Genomic DNA, 25,145 nt, shown 5'->3' on the forward strand with positions numbered 1-25,145 from the left:
ACCTCTTATGAGAAATGACTGAGATGGGAGACCACCATGCACGTGTTAGTTATTTTTCCTTATTACCTTCTGATTATGAACATGTTAGGACATATTAATTAGAACAGTGCTTCCTAAAGGAAATAAACTACAAATGTCATTTGGGCTTTTAAACTTGCTACATGATCTCATTTGACCTCACCGGACATCAATTTCCTCAACTGTAATAAGAGGGTTAATCAGATTCTTTTTAAAATCCTTCCAGCTATAAAATCCTATGACTCTAATTCCTTCAATTGCTTGAATTTATAAGGTAGGAGGTGGGAACTGGAGTGAGAGACGGTTGGAAGAATTTTTTAAAATTAATCATGTACAAATCATGGATGCAGTCATTCCCCACTACAGCATTTTTTCTTAACACAAAGAAGCACCAAATATCCTGCTTCATTCACCATCACTTCCCACACCCACACTTTTTTTTAAAGCAGGACCATAAGATACTTTGGTAGTATATTTATGGACACAGTAGTTAGTTGCTGGCTTATGAAACTTTCAATAGAACTTAATTATCTCCAATACCATCTGACATGGAAATTGGGTTTTAAGTAGCAAAGGAGGCTCATATACCTTATACTTATGGCAAGCAGTGACACAGCACACAGAAAACAGGGATAAAAAATTCTTATTTAGAGTTGAACTTTGAAATCAGGTTGCAAGACCTCTACATCATTCTGTATAGAGAAAGGGTAACTTAACTTGAAACAGCCCACTGCACCTCAAAACCAAACACTTTCAGCAGAGTTTTACAAGTTAATGATTGGCTTACACCTTTTCGGGAAATTAGCAGCTTAGTTGCTTGTGTGATGGTATTTCCAGACTTTCAACAAAATAAGTGTAAACTCACAATACAAAAAAACATATTTCAAATAATAGTTACTAAAAAAACTCACATTATGATTTCATTATATTATATTCACTTAATTAATAAGTACTCAACAGCAGGTTTGTACTAAATTTGAACCACTAGGGACAACTGATGATGGAAACAGTGTGTCTGGCCCTAATTTCGTTTGTAGATTTAAGCATTAGAATGGAGGTAAAAAAGCTTAGGTCAACCAAACAGGGCAGCCACAGAAGCAACAGTGACAAACCACCCACTACTGCTTTGCTACTCTTTCCTCTAGGGAAGAAAAACAGTCTGAAAAGCATGGGATAATTTCCATAGCTTCTAAAGATCCAGATTCTATTTCTGCCGAAGAAACCTCAGTGTGGTGGTAATCTAGGATGTACAAATGGGGAACATCTGGTGAACAGTGCAGGAAACCAAAAATGTCTGTGATTGTAGGAAAGGCTGGGTAAGTGGAGAAAAAAATGGATAAATGAAAAAAGAACCAATGAGAAAGAAGAAAACTCCCTTCCCCCTTGATATTCCCTAAGGATAATTTATTAGTGATTCCTGAAATGGTAGGACAGTATGCTATCGCCATAGAATGATCAAGAAAAAACATCTTCAGTTTACTCTTTGTTTTACTGATGGGGATCCAGTGAAACCTGTTAATACTAGGCCCCTCTACCTGGAACATGAATAACAAATTAAAAATAAATTAATTTCTTCAAATCAATATTTTATCATTTAGATTAGCTCAACATTTGTGATTTAAAACAACTATTTTTCATAAATGCTACTGAATAATGTACCTTTCTACAGTGTTAGAGAATGAATAAAGAGAGAGACTCCAGGGGACCCTAAAATGAATTACCAGAAAGTTTAAAGGTAAAATCGACCACATTATTTTGGATGTTCTAGAAGCATCATGATTTAAATGATTCTATTCCAATAAAGTCATAAATCAGTAAAAAATACTTTCAGACTAGTGATCTGATCAAGAAAAGTCATTATACATGATTTAGGGAGCATCCGAAAAAATCCTCAATTCCCTAAAAAATTCATCTTAGTTTTATATTCTATGGGATGAAAGTTCCACACTTTTATTTTACCTAAACTATCTATTAAGAAAAGAGAATTTATATACAAGAAGAGAACTTTAAACCCATCTTAAAAAATAATTGATGACCTCACACCTGTCAGAATGGTTATCACCAATAAATCAACAAACGAGTGTGGTAAACAATGTGGAGAAAAGGGAACCTTAGTGCACTGCTGGTAGGAACACAGACTGGTGCAGCCACTGTGGAAAGCAGTGTGGAGTTGCCTCAAAAAAATTAAAAAATGGAACTGTCTTATGACCCAGAAATTCCACTTCTGGGACTATAGCCAAAGAAAGCTGAAACACTAATTCGAAAAAATACATGCACCCCTATGTTCGCTGTGGAGTTATTTACAATAGCCAAGATTTGCAGCCCAAGTGCCCATCAGTAGATGAGGGGACAAAAAAGCTGTGGTACATTTAAACAGTGGAACACTGCTATGCAGCTGTAAAAAAAGGACAAAATTTTACCTTTGTGACAGCACGGATGGACCCAGAGAGTATAATGCTAAGTGAAATAAGCCAGCTAGAGAAAGACAAGTGCTATATGATTTCACTTATACGTAGACCTAATGAACAAAATAAACAAAATAGATACAGAGAACAGACTCGCAGCTGTTGGAGGGAGGTGGCTTGCAGGACTGGGTGAAAAAGTGTAGGGATTACACAAAGAAAAAAAACCTCACAGGCACAGACAACAGTATGGTGATTACCAGAGGGAAAGAGGCAAATGGTTATGGAAGGAGACTTGACTTAGGGTGGAGAACACACAATACAATGTACAGATGATGTATTATCAACCCGTATACCTAAAACCTATATAACTTTATCAACCAATGCCACCCAATAATTCAATAAAAATTTTTAAAAATTGATGGAACTACCCTAATTTAGTGAAAACACTAATTAAAAAACCAAACAAAAAAACTAAACACATTGGTTAGCATTCCAGAATCTGACAGTCTAATTTTTCTTCTTATTTTTTCTTATTTTTTTTCAGTTTAAGTCCATCATTTTATTTTTCTTAATTTTATTTAGTTATTTTTAAAGTACAGTTTTTTGTCTATTTCTCCCATTTCAGCCCCCCCCACCCTGTGCCCCCCAACTCCCTCCCATTTCCACCCCCCTTAGTTCTCATCCCTGTGTCCTTCCTATTTGTTCCTCCAAATCCCTCCCCTTTTTTCCCCTTAAATTCCCTTCCCTCTCCCCTCTGGTCACTGTCCCCTTGTTCTATTTTTTCTTTCTTTCTAAAGCCCTTCTTAAAATTGCCTGTGGTATTTTTTAATGTACTCAGAAGTCCTAGGATTCTGGAAGTTTTTTAACTAGTAAAATAAACACAGCCATCAAGTGCCTGCAGTTCTGCTAACAGTATTGTTTGTATTCTAAACCCTGTTCACAAAGGGTACAGAGAAAAATATCCAGTATAAACAAATATTACTTAGATACCAGTGGCATCTTAAAGCAGCACACCCAAGTTTCAAAGTGCAAAAGGAGAAATTTTCCACTCCCACAGTGCATAACTCCCTGGTGAACCTCATGTCAGGAAAAGAGAGTGAAGTTGTCTGTTACTGCAAAGTTGGGGAGGGGGTGTGGATGTGAAAGTAATTGGCAAATATGTTTTCATTTTTTATCATCCTTTTCCCCCTCACTAAATAATCTCTTCTTTTTCATGATGTCTCTCTCCTTTCTCGACACTTCCTCCTTTTAGCTGTTCCCTCTCATCTTCCTCATTCCAAACAGAAACGATAGCTCTGTCCTTTAATCTCATTGCTTAACATCAGCCTCTAAACTTCATGCAACACTAAAGATAAACACCACTGAATAATATTTTCAAAGTAATACACAAACTAGAGCAAGGAGAAAGGATGAAGTGGGCTGAAATTAAAACTGGGAAAAAATATTCTCTACTGGTATTTGCAGTCTAAGCTTCCAGCAGAGAGGGAGAAACTAAACCCTTAAGGGAGAAGAAGCTTGAATCCTGAGAAATGTTAGGAGGTAAGGCGTTCATACAGCCCTGTGAGCATCACAAAGAACCGGTGTGGCCTACCTCGCCAGGCTTCCCAGGCAGCTGAAATCTACAGCAATGGTCTTTAGGCCTTTGCCTCTATGGCCCAAGGCTTCAAACTGAGGAAAGAAGACTTGTTGCTCGTTCAGACTGGGCCCTGCCGAGTTTCTGGTCCTTCCCACATAGACCCATAGACCCATTTTCCCAAAACTCTCCAGTATCTTTTTGTTGACCCTTAGCAGTACCATGTTATCCACTCTGCCTATACTTTCCACTCTCCCCCAACTTCAGGTGCTACCCTAAAATAAAACTCCATGTCTTAGTTTTCACAATTGCAAAATGATAATAACTATAACTATATAATAATAACTATAACTATAGAGTTAAATAAACTAATACCTGCAAAATATTTAGAACAGTGTTTGGTGCCTAAAAGAATTAGTTATTAGGTATAAGAATTAGTTAAATAAAATGAAGAGAAAATAAATTAATATATCCACATCCAAATAACAGAATGCAACTTCTGATGGCAAAACATATTTCAAACAGAAAAGAAGAGCCAATATACTAATTTCATAAACGTGTATCATCAGTCCAGTCAAATTACCAAGAGAGATTACCCAAGGAACCAGTCTTTAGCTTAACGTTCTTTATTTAACCTACTCTAGCTGGTCCTGAGATACTTAATTATCGAGGAAGAAATAAATCTATCTGCTGAAACCACAGTTTACAAAATGGAAGTCTGATAGTTCACCCTTAGTATGGGATATCCTGTATCTGACTATTCAGCATTGAAGTCATTTGCACTATTTACGTATTATTTGAAGCTTCATTGTCTAACCTTAAAAAGGATAGAGTTTGAACTTAAATGTTTGGATTAAGGGAAAAGGACTCATTTTCCTTCGGAGGTGGGACCATAATGGCATGAAAAAGATTGCTGTAATTTATAAAATTGTGAACAGAAAAAGGCAGAAGAAAAGGTAGGACAATATGGAAGGAGAGATGATGATGAGAAAGTCAGTGTCATGAAATGAGAATCTGTTATGCTTGTAATGTGTGAATGAAAAAATGATATAGTGACATCAAAACTTATAAACAGGGAACAAGATACATCTCAAATATAGAGCTACATATTGAAAAGTGTAAAAGTACTGCATGAAAATAAATTCTATTTTAAACTTTATCTTTCCTATTTTAAAATTTCCCTTAAGACAAAAATATTTTAAAAACCCATGTCTGGAGTCTCAAAGAGAAACTACCCAGAATTAGTCATTACAAGCTTTTAATATTCTATCAATATTCAGCAAAAAGTATAGCTACCTTTCTATAATTAGAAATATTAATTTAGAAATCTGTAAGACAGCTAACCATATTAAAAAGCTATTTCCATAGACTGATTTTATAAATTTCATACTCAGAAATTTTTTTGACATTTCAGCAAATGTCCTCTAGGTGATAGTAATAAAATGTTAAACTATGAAAAATAAATATATTTGAGTTTTTAAAAACAAATACCTTATTTATAATAAAATTCCACTCACAGCATTTCAAGGAATATAATTACTTTGTGATGAAAACAGATCCTTTGAATCTTTGTTTAATAAAAAGAATAGCACTGATAGTTTTAATCTATACAAAAATAATCAAAAGATTTGTGAAAGTTTATGTTAAAAATATGTAGTATCAAAATGTTAAGCTTCTTTAAATTTTAGCATTATACCTTGAAAAGTTCTGACTGCTGCCAGAAGCAAAGTACACTTTAACTAAGCAAAAAATTTCCATTGCTCTTATATGAAGAAGCCACACCCCATACAACTAATGACAGGAAAACATTTCAATTCAAACTTCTTGCACTATCCAGCCTGAAGCAAATTTTTTTTAAAAGACAGAAAAATAAAACACAACTCACATTTGCAGAGACGAAAGGAAACTCTGGCTAAATAAGTAGCAATTATGCTGAAGAATTTATATGCTAGGCACGACTGAATGTAAAAACATCCGAGCAGTCAACCATAGCGTTAGCACTTTGAGTATGATTAACAGAATGAACTTGCAAAGGTCAATTAAATGTCAACACACTTTAAAGACATATTCTTCTTAAGAACGGTCAGTGTATAATAGCACATAATAACTTAGGGGTACCCATCTTAATTCAAGGGTAATATGCACATGATATATGCACATACAACATGTCATGTCAAGAGTCAGATTACTATAGAAAGCCCTCTAGCATCTACCCTGGAGTTGTGATCATTTAAATGTTTTTAAGTTATAAAATAATTATAAAGAAAATATACTTATTATATAGCAATATCCACTGAAGTTGAAATGCAAACTACATCATAAATGCTAAGACTAAGGTTTATCCAATTAGCTGACCTTATTTATCCTATCATAAAAAGTCATTTACAAAGAAAACCCTTTATTGTCCCTAATACATCATCCAACTACTTAATACATCCCCCACTAACCTGCCTTGAATGATTGTGTTTTTAAAAATTACCAAAAAAGGTATAAGGCATTCAAAAATTGGCAAGTTTAACATTAGCAATCTGTGGGATAGACCAAGTCTTGAAAGCACTGAGTGCCCATTCCTGGCATTTTTCACTCAAGAATGCAGTAAAAACCTTCATCCCATCCCACCTAAGGAAGGCCAAGTTGTCCTAGAACCTCAGAATGAGAAGGGACCATCCATATCACCTGGCTCAAACCTCTCCACATTCACAGCTTGAGAAATGTAGAACTAAGGTAGAGCAACCTGGCTTAGCTCCCACAGCTACTTAACAGATGTCAACTCTTTAAAACTTAATTAGCTTAGTGCTCTTTCTCTATATCAAATCTATCATATACTTTCCCTTTATTAGGACTTTAAGACCAGATTAGAATGAACAAAATAGCTGTGGCTACCATTGGAAGTCAGAGGAAGATTAGAAGTTTTAAGGCATAAATGACCTAGGAAGGCTTCGAGGAGGAGATAAAAATAGAAGAATGGGTAGAATCTGGGTGGCTTGAGAGGAGGTGTTATGAATGAGGGAAGCAGTATGGGCTAAAGCATTGTAGTGAGTGAGATGGCCATGTTCCATGGACTATGGAGAGAAAGCTTTCAGAGGATGTAACAGCCTGGTTTCAAGATCACTATATAAGCCAGGCAGAGGAGGTTCATTAATTGGGGGACAAACATAAACTAAATAAAATTTTTTTATTTTGGAAAACTAATGTGCAGATAGCAAAGATTAGCACAGCAATAAATTTGCAAGACAGAATGGAGGTGTGAAAAGAGAAACATTTGTGGTGCCTCCTAGGGGTCTAGTAATGTTAATCATATTTTACAGGGTTAGTATAAGGAAAATGTGAGCTGATGTGCGAAAAGTATAAGAGCTCTAGAAAGTAAAAGCATTTTAAAAAGTCAGGAGCATGGGTCTCTGATCATGTCCCCACATCTTGATGGCATAAACTTCTCTGAAAAGGCAAATGTGGAGTTGAGAATTCTGGATGCATTCCTAAGGGGTTAGGCATAGAAATCTCTTCCTTTGAATAATTCTAAGACTTAAGATTCCCAAGAGAAAGCTTTCATTCCAAGCCCCTGCGAAGCTGAGGATTACTGATACTAACATACAAAACCAGGATTAATCATTTGAGGCCGACCACATAGTCAGTATCTCTCAGGGTGAGTCAAAAAAGTATATAAAGTGCTGAACAAGGTGGTACAAAAGGGAGGAGGGGGAGAGGAGCCCGGGCGGCACAGGAAGAAGCCCAGGTTATTACCAGGCACTGAAGTCTGCATTCTTCTCTGGTCCCTTTCCCTTTGCTCAACAATTACTATTTAGTGGCATGACCTTCCCATGCGTCCAGAGCTACTTATCTCCTCCTGTGTCATCTTCCTCTCTACAGCGACTTTCCGGGACTAAAAAAGAAAAATTTAAAAGTTACTGTAATAAATTAAAAGCCACAAGTATAAAGTATATAATGAGTGACAGTTATTATCTGTCACTAATTTGTATCTTACATAACTAATAACCTTACATAATTACCAAAACAACTCCTATGAGGCAGGTACTGTTATCCTCATTTTTCAAGTTAGATTGAAAGCTTAGAGGATCAGGGATGCAGCTCAAGGTCACCTGGGTAGTAAATGGCAAAGCTAGGATTTAAATCACATGTGGTGGACCCCTCAGTCTATGCTTTGAATCTCTCTCCTAAACTCTTCCTTTTTATTTCAATAAACATGAAAGTCCTCACTTATATGTCAGGGATTTTATACATAGAGACGGACATTACAGGACCCATTATATGGGTTTGTAGTCGGAAGTTTTAACAATACAGGGCCAGGGGCCAGGGTTTAGGCACATACTGGTTTACCAAATTATCTGATTTAGGACTGAAATATTCAAATGTGAGTGTTGAACTGTGTTGAGGGGATAGCTTCAAATTCAGCCTTCTTACTCGGTCTCTGTCAGGCCTTGGGATCAATACCCAATTATTTGCCTGAAACCTTATAGCCCTAGTAGAAAAGAAGGAGGTGACTGGGATTGCCACTCCCACAAATCACTTACAGGATAGGGGTGGTGGTGAGAGGATCCGATAGTAGGAGGGGCCTCTTGGGTCTTGTACCCCAAAGCAGCCTTAACTTTGTTTGTTGGTGGTGTGTTGGTTTGCTTGCAGAAATAGTTCATGAGACGGTGCCTGGCTACAAGGCCAACGAACAGATAAAACCAACGTGTCTGGTGCTGGTGGGAAAGTGACCAGAGCAGTGGGCTTGTCAGGATGCTTTTTTAATGCTACTAATGAAAGCAACAGCTGTCATTAAACACTGTCAAGAAAACTCTAACATTATTTCTTAAACTTTAGTGTAATTTGGGAAAGTTTTGTTAAGATTACAGGTTTTAGATTCTGCTAACAGCAATTCTAATTCTCTAAGCATAGAAAGATGCCCAAGAGTCTGAAGTTTTCCAAGTACTACAGAAGATTCTGACACAAATGGTCTAAGAACCACACTCACAGGGACATTAAACCCCCACGAGGCTGTCTAACCAGGAACCTGCTCTGAGAGAAACACATTCCACAAAGAAAGTATGTTCAAATTTTAATGCCAGGTTCTGGATTGAGTGGTCACTTTTAAATAAAGCCACTAGGCTTTCCAGAAGTTTCCAGGCTTAGAAACGTCGAGGACTTATTTTCCTGATATCAATAGAGAGGTCCCTTGGGAAAAACAAAATATCTCATGAATGATGCAGTCCATATAGGATCTCTTCACACAGAGTGCTTGTCTAGAGTGAAGACCTTCTTGGAAAGATGTTATTTCCAATGCTTATTTTATATTTGGTATAAGATTGGAGATAATTTTTCTCACTGCAGATTTACTTGATTTCAAAGATACATTTTCCTTCACACAACTGCAATGAAAGGCTTATTTCACGCTATTTTAAAAATGAGTTTAAAAATGAGACAGCACTCAAGTGAAATATTACAGTATGATTAGGCCATTTAATTATATATTCAATCACAATGCAAACACCTACTGATTATTTAAGGAATATACCTTTTCAAAGGTTAGTTCTTCAAAGAAGCTAGGTCATAAAGGGTATTATGTTAAATCAGTATTGCTATCTTTCTCCCAGAAACCCCTATCAACTGTCTTGGTCTCTTTCAAAATCTGAATCCTTATTTTAAGCTATAAACTTTCAGATTAGATACTAGAATTAAGCTCACCTCCCCCCCCCCCAGTGCTTTTATGATACCCTCTTTCTTTCCCCTAAAGTACGATAATAATTCTCTTTAAGGTTGGGCAAAAAAATTTTAAATTATTATCCAGCAAATATTTGTTGAGTATCTATATTTTAAAAATCAACTTTTGTTGTTATAGGCTCCATGAGAAGCTTATTAAGAAGCTTAATTCTTATGAGAAGGTAAAATGCCAGTGAAGGACCTGACATCTAGAAGGCACTCTCATGAATGGTGAGAAAACTGGGGAAACTCATCATTGAGAGAACAAAAAAATTTTTTTTTGTATTTAGTAGCAACAAGTAGATATTTAATATTTGAGAAAACTGTGGTTAGAAAAAATGTTTGATTTCACTTTTTGTGGAAAAAATGAGGGTTATCATAATAACCAAACGTTAACACTCCATTGTATTGCAACACAACCTGTGATGACAGTATTTCAATACTATTACCAGATCAAAGCTTTAACATAATTAATTCATCAAAATTATACATACCACTAACACATCCCCAACAAAGATTATGTAAGTGAGCCATCTTGGCGTCAGTGATACTAAACACAGAAGCTATTTTCAACCCTTCATTAAAATTAGATCAAGAGGTACTTTCATTATGTGTTACTGTTCCTGTAAGAAATATTTACACTAGTTTAAGATTAACTTTGGTTATAAGTGACATTTTCTTTTCCTTGTCAGAAGTTAGAGCCCATCCCCCACTGGCCCCCGCAAAAGTTTTCAGTAGAAAGAAGCAATACATAAAAACAACAGGGGAAAAAAACACCTGCCCCATGTACTCTCTTCCTTGTTTATTAAAAGCCTTATTCTCCCCCTAAACTGAATCCAAAGGGACGAAGGGATAGCTTAGGGTATCACTTGAGGGTACCTGTCACTTTACCCTCAAGCTTGGTTTTCTGTTCTCAGCCCCAGCCCTGAGAGCTTTAAGTGGTTCAGCAGCGTAGACAGTCTTGAGAAGCGTCTTTAAAACAAGTAATGGGTAATTTATTTTTTCACTGGAAAAAAAAAACAATCTTGAAATGTTACTGTTTTAAAACATTAGCCTTAAAAGTTACTTCTCAGTAGAATGAAAGGTGAATCCAGGCGCAGGTAAATCTATCCTGGCCTACCGCTTCACAACTCCTGTACCACCCTGAGGCCCAAGGAAATCTCAAACCGAGGTATATTTTTAAAAAGGCAAGACATGTATGTAGCTGTTGTAGCTCTAGCCTCCTGTATCACCCAAGAGGAGATCTAAATAGTTAAGTCTCTTGTCCAAGGTCATACAGAGCCACTTAGTGACAGGCAGGGATGGTGCGCGACCTTCTAATTTTTCCACCCCCACCCCCGCCCTCCCGCACAGGCCCTCCATGGCCCCAGCTCCTAAAGGGTTCCCACGGATACGGTTCACGAGTCAGCGGCATGTCAGCGCCTTTTAAGCTCTCGCACTTTTATTTGTTCTCCCCCCCTGCTCTAAGAAGTACTAAAAGCTCTCTCCACACCTTCTCCCCAAACCCAGGCGCCCCAAACCATTTAAGCCCATCGCACCCAAAGCCAACTCACCCGCAGCCCCGGGCGCCTGAGCCCTCGGACGGACTCCGGCCCTCCCCCGCCGTCCCCGCTGTCCGCGCCGCCGCCCTGGCTGACGACGAGTCCAGAAAGTCACCGACGGTGACCGCGGACGCCAGGGGCGGGCCGCACCGCCCCGCGGAGGGGGCGCAAACTTTTCCCGGCTGGCAAGTTGTCGGGCTCCGCGCCGGCGGACCGACTTCTGCACCGGCCGCGAGAACGAGGGGGCGCCCCTTTCCCGGCCAGGGGCCAGGCCGGCCGGGAGGGGGCTGGGCGAACCGGGGCACCGTCAAGTAGGGGCCGACACTCTCAGCCCGGCCGCATTGTCTCCACGGCCTCGGACCCAGCCCCGGCGGCGGCGGAGGCACGAGCGGGTGCGGCCGGGAGTTGCTGTCCCGAAATTGTCGCCCCCTTTCGCTGCCGCCGCTCACCGCGTTCTTTGTGTGTCTAACGCCTCCGTGGGTCGCTCCGCCGCTCGCCTGACAGCTGAAGGGCTCTCCGTGCCGGGTCCCGCGTCCCCCACTGGCAGAGCCCGGCCGGCCGACCGAAGGAGGAGGGGAGAGGAGGAGCGAGCGTTGACAGATGCTGGTTCCCAGCGGCCAACGCCGAAGGAAAACCGGGACTGCCCACGGGAGCCACGGCCAGGTAGCAGCCTCCGCACCTACTCCCGCTTCGAGACCCCTTCCGCACTGGGACCCTCCCGCCCTCCTTCCTCGGCGGTCTGCACGCCCAGCTCCGGCCCGGCGCCCAGCGCCCAGCTCCGCTACCGAGCGCGTTCGGTCAAGACTCCGGGGAACCCGCTCCGCCCCCTGCCTCCAGCAGCCTCCAATGGTCTCGGCCTACTGGGGCAGTTCCGTCCAATCAAGTGCTGGAAAGCTCGGCCAGTCCCCAGGAGTGTAGCCAATAAAAGACGACTCCGGCAACACACCCCGCCCTGATTCACTGGAACAAACCGCGCAGAGCCCGAGGTGGAACCCGGATCCCGGCGCCCAGAGCAAGTCAAGTCTGCCAGTCCTGTGTCACAAAGTGAGAGTCCATCAAGGGAATTCCGGTGCTTAAATTACTGTATTATAATATAGGGTCTGGACGAAAATAGGAATACTGGATTACTTTGATAGGTGAACTGAAACTCCTCTGCGAAAGTTCAAGGGTGAAGGAAAGCTGTACACATTGTAGCAGTATTAACTGTTCGAGTTAAAGACTTTCCTTTTAGAATACTGCATTCAAGTGTCTAAGTAGGCTGTGCTCAGATTGGTACATCCGCCGTCCTGAGCATTTGTATTCTTAATACATTTGCTAGAACACCACGTATCTAAAACAGTTCTCTATTCTCTAAAACGCAGGAGGTCATGGCACTGCCAACGTTTTTTCTTTCCTACTTCATTCATGAATGAAAATATAGAAGTTTTGTATTCAAGTCGTTTTTGTTGTGAACTTTATTCCTGCAATACAGTCACACACTATTTTAAATAGAGGTTGGATGAAATAGCTGAGAGGGCCTGAGAGAGGGAGGACTTGATTACACCACTGGCTATAAAAGACTCCAGGTCTCGATCACAGCACTTTGAAAATGATAGGCACTCTATAGTTGTTTATTTGATATGAATAAGATCATTCATTTATTGTTGGTCATATAAGATTTGTAAACTTTATTGAGCTTTTTACTGAAAGTGGACTACACTTTGAAGAAAACAGTTATTGGTGAAAATTTAACATAATTTGCATATGTTAAAATGAAATCTTATTTGTATTTCAAATAACTATCACATACAGTTTATTTCTTCTGGCAATAAATGAATTTAAACATTTTGTACACATATGACAAAAATTATGTTGGTGACTATATTTTTTAAAAGATATGTATGTAGAATGAATAATAATAATAATAATAATAATAATAATAGAAAAATCAACTAAGAAAACAATGGCTTGTATTACCGCTTTGCTTTTACAATTGATACTCATTACTTCTTATCACATTAGCTTCAAGGGGTAACATGGACCCCAAGACTAAGTTTTGTCAAAGGACTCTGGATTGATCTTGAGCAAATGTCTTAATGACTAACTCTGTTATGAAAGGACAGTATTCTAGACTGGTTGCCTCATCTAGGTGCTGTGAAATGCAAACGAGATAGTGATGGCGAAGAATTAGTTTCCTGTAAGTGTTGTGCCAAGTGCACAGCAGGCTTAAATGTGTCATTCCTCTTCTTTGCCTTCCTACAGTCAAGTAACATGATACTTGCCCACTAGCGGTCTATCGATATTTCCTGAATGAATATATATATTTTTTCAGTCTGAAAGTTTGCCCTCAAACTAAATGTAAATGGAACTCCTGCTTCTCAATTTTAGAGCAAAGAAATACTTCCAGCTTTTTCTGTTTCTCTCTTTCCCTCTCTCCCTCCTTCTCTCTTTCATGCAGATGTTAGAGGAGAAATTTAATTAACATAACCTATGACTACCAACAGGCATAGTTTCACATGGAAGTTGTTAATGGTTGGGTCAGATTTATATTCTTATAATCAAGTAATTTACAGCCACTTATCAGGGATCACTTAAGGTATTTGTATTTAATTTTCAAAGAGAAATAGCAAGTGTGTATTTTTAAAGATACTTCCATGTGTCATAATATAATTTGTTTACTTTGTTCCGAAATATGCAGTCTAGTACAGAAGTTTAATTATTACTTCAAACAAATGTGCATATGGTAACACTAGAATGTGAAATTTGCTAAATTTAATTGAACCAGCAGTTGTTATTTTCAACTAATTAACTACACAGATTTTCTTTTCTGAGTGAAAATTGTGGAAGAATTGATTTTTATGAATCTAATGTGTATGACTTATTAAATATATTTAAGTCAAAACCAGTATTTGGTTCATTGGCATGCCCACACCCATTTATTTCAGGGAATGAATGTTTTATCATTTGTCTGGATAATATAGGTGACTCCACTGTGATGATGTGTCATTCACTAAGTGATATTTTCAAAGTTTCTCATCGATGATTTCTTCATTAGTTGTACATTATCAAAAAGCTCTCTTCGAGAGAAGTATCAGTTTTAACAGATTTAAATGTTTACTAGAGAAACTGTGACTTGGGGGTAGTTTTAGCATATGGGAACATAATTGTTTGATTCACAGACATAAGTCCTTTATAAGTTGAATCATGTGATCTGACTAATGACAATATTGTTTTCTCTGAATTTTTACATTTAAACTACTGTCATGAGATTTCTTCATCAATGAATATAGCAACTGGATTCACAATATAGATTCTGATCATTGATATGCCTCTGAATTTTTGTGTGTCTTGGACAAATCAAACTTCCCATGTGACTTCTCTCCAATTTACTGAATCAAAGTCACTCATTCGAAAATGATGGTATTTGGAATACTGAAATGATATCCATTAGAGAGAATAGAAAAATAAGTCCCTCATTTTCTTTTCTATTTCTGAAGTGGATGAGGGAAACTTTTTTTCGTGAATCACAATATCAGATTTTTTTAACTCTCCTTTTATAAAACTTGTATTTTTTGTTTTTTTTAATCTGACCATGGAGTTTCCTCACTGTGGTGTATTTGTGGCAAGAGTCAAATCCATGTGAAAGAACAGAAAGAAAAGAACAAAAAACATTGATGAGGGGCACACTGGACTTCCCTTCTCGTTTTATCTTGGGTCATAGTCCCAAGGAAAATTATCTTTAGAGATCAGTATTAGGAGAAATAAAGTCTCTCCTGAATGGGCATCTTTTTAATGTCCCCTTTTTATTTCCACTATTAGGCACTTCTGAACTAAATTTATAGTTCAGTTAAGGAAGATATAGTGGACTGCCTCATTGTGACTTTTTAATAAAGATATTTACCTTGTCTTGGTTTATTATTTTATATACCACTTGTGTTTATATGTGTGCATTTTATTTAAGCTGTAACTAAAATACTTTCTGAAATAAGGTGAAGTATAAATGGAGGAATAATGTATTTTGAGCCACACATAAATCCTGGTTATAATGAACTGAGCATAACTCAAGTAGAATGTGTAGCGAGGACAACAGGAAGATTACTATGGTTTTTCTTCACAGAGGAAGAGGAATCTGATTTGTCAGGTATCTTCAAACTTTTTTCAAAGAGGCAGAAAAATATAGAGGTACAAGATGGGGAAAATTTATTACATTTATATTTTTAAAGTTAAAGTTATGGGAAATATAACTGAATGTTGTTGTCTGAAAAATCAGGAGTCTCACTCAAAAATATAATATTTGATTTAAATTTAACCTGAAATACGTATTATAAATTATGCTTAAAGCATGGTCACTTCCCATGTTATCCACCAGTAGCCTTTATAGTTAAGACAATAACCCTTAGAATATGTTTCAAAGGCAATCAATCTTTTCAGTAGGATTACTACTCATCTATTTCCTTCAATTTTAGTAGCCTCTTTTAGAAAATAAACAATGTGTTCCCTGTTTTCAAATAATATTCTGCAATGATTTATTTTTAAGTCTTTTTTTGCATAAATTTATTCTCTTAGAACTTCATCTTATTTTATTCTGTTGTGAGATACATTTTAATTAACTACAGCTAACAGTTTAAAAACCATTCATCCTTTTAAAATACAGCCATGAACACGAAGTAGGTGGCAGCGTGTCCTTTCCTGGCCGGCAGGGCAGCATGAAGCAGGTGCCCAGGGAAGTTAGGAGGGTTTCTGCTCTTGAGTATCAAAAATTCAATGTAACCTGACTTAAATATAAAAAAAATTATTAGCTCACATAATTAGTAGTTCGGTTACAACTTTGACAAAGTAAAAGTAAATGTAAAAAACAACAATAACAACAACAAAGAGTGGAAGGTGAGAGAAGGGAGTGAAAGTAGAAGATGAGGCAGTGAGAGCCTTATTCCACCTGGAGGGGCATCGAGAAACCGACTCCCATGTATTGGATGAGAAACAGAAGTGAAAGCAGATGTTTCTACATTACAACCAACCTAACTTAAAAAATAATAATATAATTATCAAAATTGCAGAGGATTGAGAAAAGAACTACGGGAAAGGAACTAAAACCTCATTTTCCATATCTAAGGGTCAAGCACATAGAGATAGGTAGATAAGGAGAAATTTATAAAAGTTAGTTATTTTATTATTTCTATTTCATATTTTTTCCAATAAAACTAAATAAATGATCTGGTTTTCTAAAAGCAGACATGGTTGAAAGACTTTTCCTTTGGGATAGGGGCTGGTGTTCTGATTGGGTGTAAAAAGGATTGTAGTCATTTCAAACCAAGTGTGGATATTGTTTTGATGAAATTTTTCAATAACACAAAAACAGTCTTAGCATGAAATCTGTTAAAAATATAAATGTTGGGTGTCAAATATGTTGGGAAACCACAACTGTAATTTTTAGATAAAGTAAAAGGAGGTTTTGGACTTCAGTGTGCTGAAATGCAAGCATTAGTCAGGAATATGTAGATAGTGGTTTTAAGAAAGCCACCAAATATAATGAAATGTATAGTTCAATCATTTCATTTCCTTCACAAACAATTCATAATGTAGTAGATTACTTTTTTGTGCTTGAGAACAACTGTGCCTTTGGATCCCACAGATTCTAGTACATATTGGGTACTGAGAGGGTGTGTTGTTAAATGCCTGTTTTTGATGAAGTAATTGTTTCATTTGAAACCCTTTGACTCAGCACACAGGAAAATTCAATAGAAAATGTATTCAATTGTAAGCTTTATAGCTTGAGAAATGAATGAAATTTATGGAAAGAAGATTCTGTGGAAAGTTAAAGAAGAAATTAGAAATCTGGAACGTAAAATATTTGAGTAATTAACATTTTTGAGCTTTGGGGAGTTCCATATTTTGCAGATATAATTCATTGTTAATTTTCTGTGCCGCCGAAGGAACATGTTGGGGCCACTGTGAAAGGCCCCAGGGGGTCTCTTAGAATCAGTTCATCTTGGGTAAGAGGGAAATCAATCTCTTGGACTTCCAGTTTGCATTTTAAATATTCAAAGACAAGAAAAAAATCATTACCAGGAACCACGGAGGAAGAAAATGTGCATGCCTGTGTGCATGTGTGTGCGTGTGTGTGTGTGTGTGAGGGACGAGGCTACATTAATGATCAGATCACCAAACATTTGGATCCGATGCCAGTTGATAAGGTGCAGGATAAATCTAAAAAGAAGGTCCAGAAAAGTTAAAGAATATGGTGAAAGTAAAAATGACTGTCAGAGGATAATGTTTTAATCTTATTATGTAAAGTTTTATTTTAGAAAGCACAGGCCATTTGGAGAGGATATTTGTGGAAACTACCTGAATTCTAACCAAAGCATTCTCATGTACGTGGCATCTCTAAACGTTTGTCTGAAAATAAGTATGGCAATAAGAACTGGAATTTCACTCACTTTTTAAAAAAATAATTTGGAAAGAACCTTTACATATGTAATGTCATTAGATCTTCATCGTTTCCCTCCAAATTATGAGAAGACAGTGCAGTGTTGGGATTCAGAGACATTTTTCAACTCTGCTACTTTATGGGACTCAACCAGGTCACTGATTCCTTTGGGCTTATAAATGAAGATGATCATAATTACAGATGTTATATCTCTCTTGCTGTATTGTTTTGAGGGTAGAGCAGCCAGTTTGTTAGACTGTACTTTGTCAATGTGCTCATTAGCATAGTTTCTATTCCCATATTATAGAGAATGGACAGGAGACACAGCGATTGAGATGAGTCCTCTGTTACCCATTTGGATAATGGTGGGTTCATGGCCCAGATTCCCAGGTCTCCTAATTATTCACAAATGTTCTCTTAACTACTTTGATGCATCCTTTGAACTCTGGTCATCCTTATATAACAGTAGAATAATCTGATATTTTCTCAATTAATTTTTTGTATTAAAGAGTTAGATTAGTAGGTTACCAGGACCTTTCTGGGTGGAAATCCTAAAATAATAAAGAACTCGGTCCTTCAACTTTCTCAGGGGTCTCTATTGACTTAGAGGGGACCCAGGCAACCCAGGTGGTAGATGAAGAACCCCGGGGGGAAAACAGAGAATTTCCCTTGCTCCTGAGAGAAGAAAAAGTGTGCAGAGAACCAGGGACCTGGTGTGAGATGGGAGTTACAAAGGTTATAAAACAGTTTCTGATGATATCCTGAATGAGGGGATAGAAAGAATGTGGATAGAGGATTTCTAAGGTTCAAGGGCAAATGTTCCAAGACATCTTTTGAACACACAGGTGGCCTTGTTTTTTTCCAGTGGATCCATATGGAGCAGAGGTGACCATGAAAATATAAGACACTCTCTTTCTTCCCCCAGAATTCTCAGAAAAATTGTTGGGATTTTTGCTGTCGATAGCCAGATGATACATAGCATAGGATGAATAAAAGCAGAGAAAGACAAGCCATAATTTTATTTAAGTGCCCACTTTTGTTATTACTAAAGCCTGTGGGTTAGAGAAACACAAAGGAAAATTGTAGCAGGTGGATAATATTGCTTAGATAACCAAACATTGTGTGCTTTACTGCTATAAAAATAATTATTTGAGAAAGCTAAGTATATTTATCATAACAAATTTTTCCCTTATTGTCCAGCAAACATTATATTTAGTTCACATAAGGTAGAATATATGTGATGTGTTAAGTACATATATGACTATATATGAATGAAATAAAATCTAGAATGATCAACACCTAAATATGGTTATTTCTGTGTAGTATAGTAGGATTATGATGAGCCATAAAGTCTTTTTTAAAGGTATATAACATACAGAAACTCATTTCATTGCTGAATTACTTACCAAGTTTCTGAACAAAAAAGAAAAGTGCATGCATTAGATGTATTAAATTATCCACTTCTTATTGAAAATCTCTTTACTTGGACTTTTGAATCAAAACTTTGAATGTTGATTGCAGTACAATAATTTAGATGGTTTTCATGACCAAGTAAAAGCAATAAAATCATGTAAGAAAAGTGAAATAAATTTTCAGTGTGGCAGTTATCTCTCACATCTAATTCCAGGTTTTTTTGGTCAGCTGTTTTACTTTGAAGGATATGAAAAATCTTAGTTGCTATTAGTTCATTTTAGGTACGATATTTAAGGACTAGTAAAAGACAAGAGAAGCAAGCAGTCCCAACATTTCAGAGACAGGAATTTTTACTTTTTGAAGACTTTGTGGTAGATAAAGTCTCTGGCTCTGTGTGAATGACATAATTTAGAACAGAGTTCTCAACTAGAAGATACTGTGCCCCTGAGGGGACTTTTGGCAAAGTCTGGAGACATTTGTGTTGTCACAAGCGGGAGGATGGGGATGCTAATGTCATCTGGTGAGTAGAGGCCAGGAACACTGCTGTATACATGCTGCAGTGCACAGCACAGACCCCCCCACAAGGAATTGTCACCCTGAAATGTCACTAGTGCCCAGGTTGAGGGAGCCTGCTTTAGACACCTTTTTATTTATAAATAAACAAAATGGTATCATCAACATCAACATTTACACAAAGAAAATAATTCTTATTTTTTCAAGCAATGGAAAATAGAAGTGACATTTCCCTCCCCCAGAAATCAAAAGTGAAAACACTTCTAGTACATTTTTGTGTTATAAAATAATATCTAAAAGTTAAGAAACCTAAGGTAGCTATTCAGAGTTTGAGAGAACAGAATTGGAATACTACAACTCACGGGAAAAAAATGTGCTTTGGCAAGTTAGTTGAGAATGGCTTTTTTCCCCCCAAACATTCCTCAGAGACTATTTTAGGTAGTAATTCAAAATGGTTGGGAAAGTGAATCCAATGATATGTCATGAACATACATTAATAATGACTGCCGTTCTCCCAAGAAATAATGAAAACACAAAATGCACTTATGACAATGTTTCATGTACCCTTCAGAATCACGGGCTATTGGAAAGGCAGTTTTGGTTCAAGATGCATGGGTACGGGGCACAAACCTTCCTCCCCACATCCCGGGGTGAGACTTGGGTTCTCGTAGGAAGATTCTTGGATTCAGAAAACACAATGACAACGACAGGATGTCTGGTGGCACTTTGTATTGTGCGAGACCCACAACCCTGAAACATTTTATTTCAGGGCATCTTAAAATATACTTTCAGTTGGTTAGTGTATGAAATTCAGTGAAGTTCAATAAAGGTCACTGCATGCCTTTTTCTTCTCCCTAGAGAAGGCATTAACTTAGTTCCCTATAAATAAGGATGAAGACTGTTAACTAAAGCATGCCTATTTGGTCTTTAATACTCCTTTCCTCAAAAAAAAAAAAAGGGCACACTTTCATGAAGGATGAAATGGGATGTCATGATTATATTTTGTTTTAGATTTTAGTTAAATGTATAGTGCTTAAGGAGCCACAAAATTATCTTTGGTAGTTTGGATGAAGACATACTGAGGATCAAGGTGCTTTATGTTGCCAAAGCCTTTGTTTTAGGGCACGATAGAATTGATTCTATGACCTTAATCAGAAAGGCATAAATCCCCTTCTGTAAATATTTGGTACGTGTTTTAATTGGTATAGTGATCAGGAAGGAAAGAGGATTACAGGATTACAGAATTACTTTGCAAACATTCTGTTCTTTAAAATTTTACAATATTTTTTGGTGAATGATTTTCATCTGGTCATAAAATACTACTTAACATTTGGAAAATTCAGGAAAGCGTAAGAAGAAACAATTCTCTGTGAGACTTCCATTTCCAACACGGGCCCACTTCCTTCCAGTTCCTCCATGAAGTGAGTCACAGTGTGACCAGTCCTGCCTTCTGCAGTGAACATTTACCCATCTCATGAAACTTCTTCCAAAACACAGTGTATGGCTGTATTGTGTATCTTAAATGGCCGTACCTAACTCAGCCTTATAAGTGGTGGATTTTTTTCTTCTCTGTGATACACATAAATGTAGAATTGTTCAGAAATCAATGAGTTCTGATGTACACATAGAGAACAAAGACTCTGGCTTATGTAGATTCCCCAGGGCATATGTCCCCGCTCAGTTCCTCCCTCCCACTCATATCACGTATTATTATATGAGTAAGAGTCACTAACATTATAGAGGCTGTACTCATTACAGAGACTGGACTGAACTCTAATTTATTAAATAGTGTTTAGAGTTTAGTACTTTTACTGTCAACAATAACAAATTACTCTTAACACCCCTCACAACTGATATTGAATATTTTGTGACATCTTGGGTGATTAACACTAAATTTAACTAATACAGGTATAATCTCATAATGAATGACTCTACCTTCAAACATCCCCTAATTATTTTTTAAGATGAATGGATAAAAGTAGAGTTATTCAATTTAAGAGTATTAATTCTTGATATAAATCATCAAACTTGTCTTCCAGAAAAGCCATTCCAATTTTAAATCTCACATCCAACAGTTATGGTCTTTAGAATTAAGTTTTGCTAATTTGATATGTAAAAATATAGCCTTTAACACAAAAGTACTTGAAAATGAATAATTTAACCTTTTATTTCATGTATAGTTTTTCCTTTTCTTTGCTTTACATATATGAAATATAAATTGAATGACTATTGCTTTCCTTGTGATATATCTTTATTAGTATGTAATGACTCTTTAGTCCTCATTAATATCTTTTACCCTTTCTGAAATTAATATTTCCTGTTTTTGTGAATATCCAATGAATATTTGCCCATTCTTTTATTTTTATTTTGTCTGTATCAGTTTGTTTTATTAGAGTCTCAGAAGTATCATGAAGTCCTATGTTTTTAACCTGGATATGAATTGTTTTCACCTTCTATGAGGGATTTTTCAGTTATTGAAATCATTTTGAAAAATGATGTTTACTCATATTTCTCTTATCTTTATTTCTCATGTTTTCTTATTAATGTTGCTAGTCATACATTTCTACACTCTCTAGTATTTGTATATTAATTGTACAGAGATTACCTTTAGATTTTTCAAAATTGTACTTTAGTTCATATTTTAAATAATCAGGTTAACTAAAAAAGAAAAAATATATAGCCCCCGATGACGTGGCTCAGTTGGTTGGGCGTCATCCTGCAAACCCAAAGGTTACTGGTTCCATTTCCTGGTCGGGGCACTTGACAGGGATGCAGGTTTGTTCCTGGTTGAAGCACGGGCAGAAGGCAACCAATCAGTGTTTCTCTCCCACATCAAAATTCCCTCCCTCTCTTTCTCCCTCCCTTCTCCTCTCTCTGAAAATAATAAAAAAATTAGAAATAAAATTAAAAAATTAAAAGATAGATTTTTATTCCCTTCCTACAAAAGGAGATATTTAGATTAGTTTCCTTCATAGTCTGTCTTTATCTCACTTCTGTGTTTCCCTTGCTAGAACCTCCAAAATTAGACCCAGGCAATTATCATTAAATTAAATTTTTACTCAGTATGTTAATTTTCTATTTTGTGTCAATATTAACACTAGCTCTTCTGATTACCCTTCTGTTGAACTGATTAGATGTATTCCATGACTTCCTTTTCTTGAGGTCTTTTGTAGGATTCATTTTTGTGTCAACAACTTTAACTTTTTCCAGAATCACACATGGATGCTTATTTTCTAAGTTCTTGCAAACCTAAGAATATTTTTCTTTTTTCCTCCATACCTGAAGGTTATATTCTCTACAAACACAAGTCTTAAAACTTTGACCCTCACGATTTTTTTCCTTAAGAGATGTTACACTGATTTCCATTATTTTGTTTGTAGAAAAGGTCATAAATAGCAGGGGGTTAAATTTTATTAGAAGTCATTATTTTTTTTTCTTTCTGGACGCTTAAAATAAACTTTCTTAATGTTTGAATTTGAAGTTTTTTCCAAAATATAACTGAATGTGGTTCTGTTTCATTTTTTTTTAGTGAATATTTGCCTTGAATATGGTAAATAATTTCAACCTTAATATTCAAATCTTTTAGTGTTTTTATTCATATAAAGATTTGAATTTCCCCCCTCTTGGGTTTCTTTCTTGATCATATCTACTCTAATTGCTTTTTCTTTTTTCTTGAGATTACTTGTAACTTCTGAGGTGAGTTTCGATTCTCTGTCTTCCTTTACTAGCATCTCCTTTCTTAGCATTTTCATTGTTTCATTAGTTTCCTCTGCTTTCTAAGAAAACTCTTCAAATTCGTCCTTAAGATCCCTGATCTGATTTTTCCTAGTAAAACTTATGGGATTTATTGCTTTTGCTGTGGGCATAATTTAACTATGGAATAGTTTAAATATTCAAAAATATACCTATTCATTATTTCTCTGATAGACATTAGGGTTGTTGTCAGATTTTTGCTATTACAAAATACTATATGATAAACATTCACATATATAACTTCTGGTACTCCCTAATAAGAGTCTTGCTAGGGTTAGGTACCTGTCTGTGAGTGGAATTTCTGAATTACATTTGCATTTTTAGTTTTCTTCTATGCCTTTTGTTTGTTACTCATGTCTCTCACATCTTTATCATACTTTGTTTCCTTTGATTCTCCTTATAATTTCCTACCCCTATTTAACAGACAAAATATTTTCTTGCATCTTATGAAAGATGACAAACATCATTCTAAAGTAATTAAAGTAACTTTAAGAGGTATAAATTATATACATACTCATACATATACATTTATGTTCCTTTTCCTTTTGCTGCAGTTATACCATTTTCAATTTATTGTGGCTTTGGGATTTTTTTTGTCTCTACTCATACTTAAATAAATAACCATACTTTTCTATGCAAATGGCATGTCAGGAGACTTTAGCATCAGTATTTTCCCACTGTTAGGATTATATTCCATCTCTTAGAACAATTATTACCATATGTTCTAATTGAGAATTCTGTTGACTTATGTTGAAGTTTTCTTCCTAAATCTGGAAAGTTGTACCCAAAAAGCTAAGGTTCCCAGCATGTCCTGCTATGAGGGTTGTTTCTCTCTCTGCCCAGTTGTTTGACATCCCTGGGGGATCCCTCCCAGATTCTGGCACAGGTTTGCCTGAGAATCTTAGTTTCCTTGCATTATATTCACCTTTTCTTTTAACCTTAAACAAATTTGGGTGAGGGTTGGGAAAAACTTTATCCTGGGCTGTTTAAGCCAAACAGATCCTTCCAAGCCAGAGCAACTTGCTGTTGTCTTAATATCTCAAGTTCTGGAGGGCACTTAGGATATTTGTACCTGTATTACTCAATTAAGCAATCAATGAAGAGAATGAATAATTCAAAGAATTGATCATCGCACACATGCTAGTGTTGGTTTTTTTCCTAGCTTGGTGCTTCCTGCTGACCTACTTATAAAATAGCACAACTATTCGCTGCCGGTCCTGCTGAAACTAACAGAGAGTGCCATCTGTTGATGCTCATAGTACACTCTCTAGTATCAGTCCTTGTTGCTCAGTTGGATTCAAAGCCCTCCTCCATTTTATTTTGTTTTTAAATTTCAAAATATCTCAGGGGCTCTTTAAGGAAAATTTAAAATTCCCATCTTACAGATGATCAACCTGAGGCAAAGAGCAAGGGACTAGTGCTATAATTGCTCTAAAAACTAACAGTGTACCCAAGTCACATGATTTCCAGGTAGACGGGTTTTTTTTTCATTCCTTAGCATCTGGTCAATCTCTTCTTTTATAATGGCTACTTAAAACAATTTGTGAAGTGCATCCCTGCATAGTGCTGCTCCCTCTGGGAAAGTGGCTCTCTCTAAAAGCACACCTTTGCAAGCATACCTTGGGGAACAGTGAGAAGGAAAGGGTCACTGGTCCAGCTAAGTGTGACACCCTCACATTTACTGTTTAAAGAATAAGCAATCATTAATTTTGATTAAATATTTTTGTTTAATAGGCTAGCCAATATTTTAGTAATCTTAACATATCTTTGATTAGAGAATTACTCATTGTTTGCATTCAGAGCAACCTGGCTTGTTCTGAAAA

General features: G+C 36.8%; 1 protein-coding gene across 1 annotated transcript in view; it reads right to left on the bottom strand.

Annotated features, from left to right (window-relative positions):
- Window positions 1–8,705: 8,705 nt before the first annotated feature.
- LOC119040711 (translation initiation factor IF-2-like) overlaps window positions 8,706–25,145 on the bottom strand; it is a 60,676-nt gene continuing 44,236 nt past the window's right edge. The window contains exons 2-3 of the mRNA XM_053663965.1: window positions 11,250–12,094; window positions 8,706–10,702 (exon numbers count right to left, since the gene is read on the bottom strand). Coding sequence (XP_053519940.1) covers window positions 10,579–10,702; window positions 11,250–12,094 — 969 coding nt within the window. The 3' untranslated portion in view covers window positions 8,706–10,578. The remainder of the gene's footprint in view (window positions 10,703–11,249; window positions 12,095–25,145) is intronic.

This window comes from Artibeus jamaicensis, unplaced genomic scaffold, assembly GCF_021234435.1.
Source record: "Artibeus jamaicensis isolate MK-2021 breed Jamaican fruit bat unplaced genomic scaffold, CSHL_Jam_final contig_1127, whole genome shotgun sequence".
NCBI classification, from domain to species: Eukaryota; Metazoa; Chordata; class Mammalia; order Chiroptera; family Phyllostomidae; genus Artibeus; species Artibeus jamaicensis.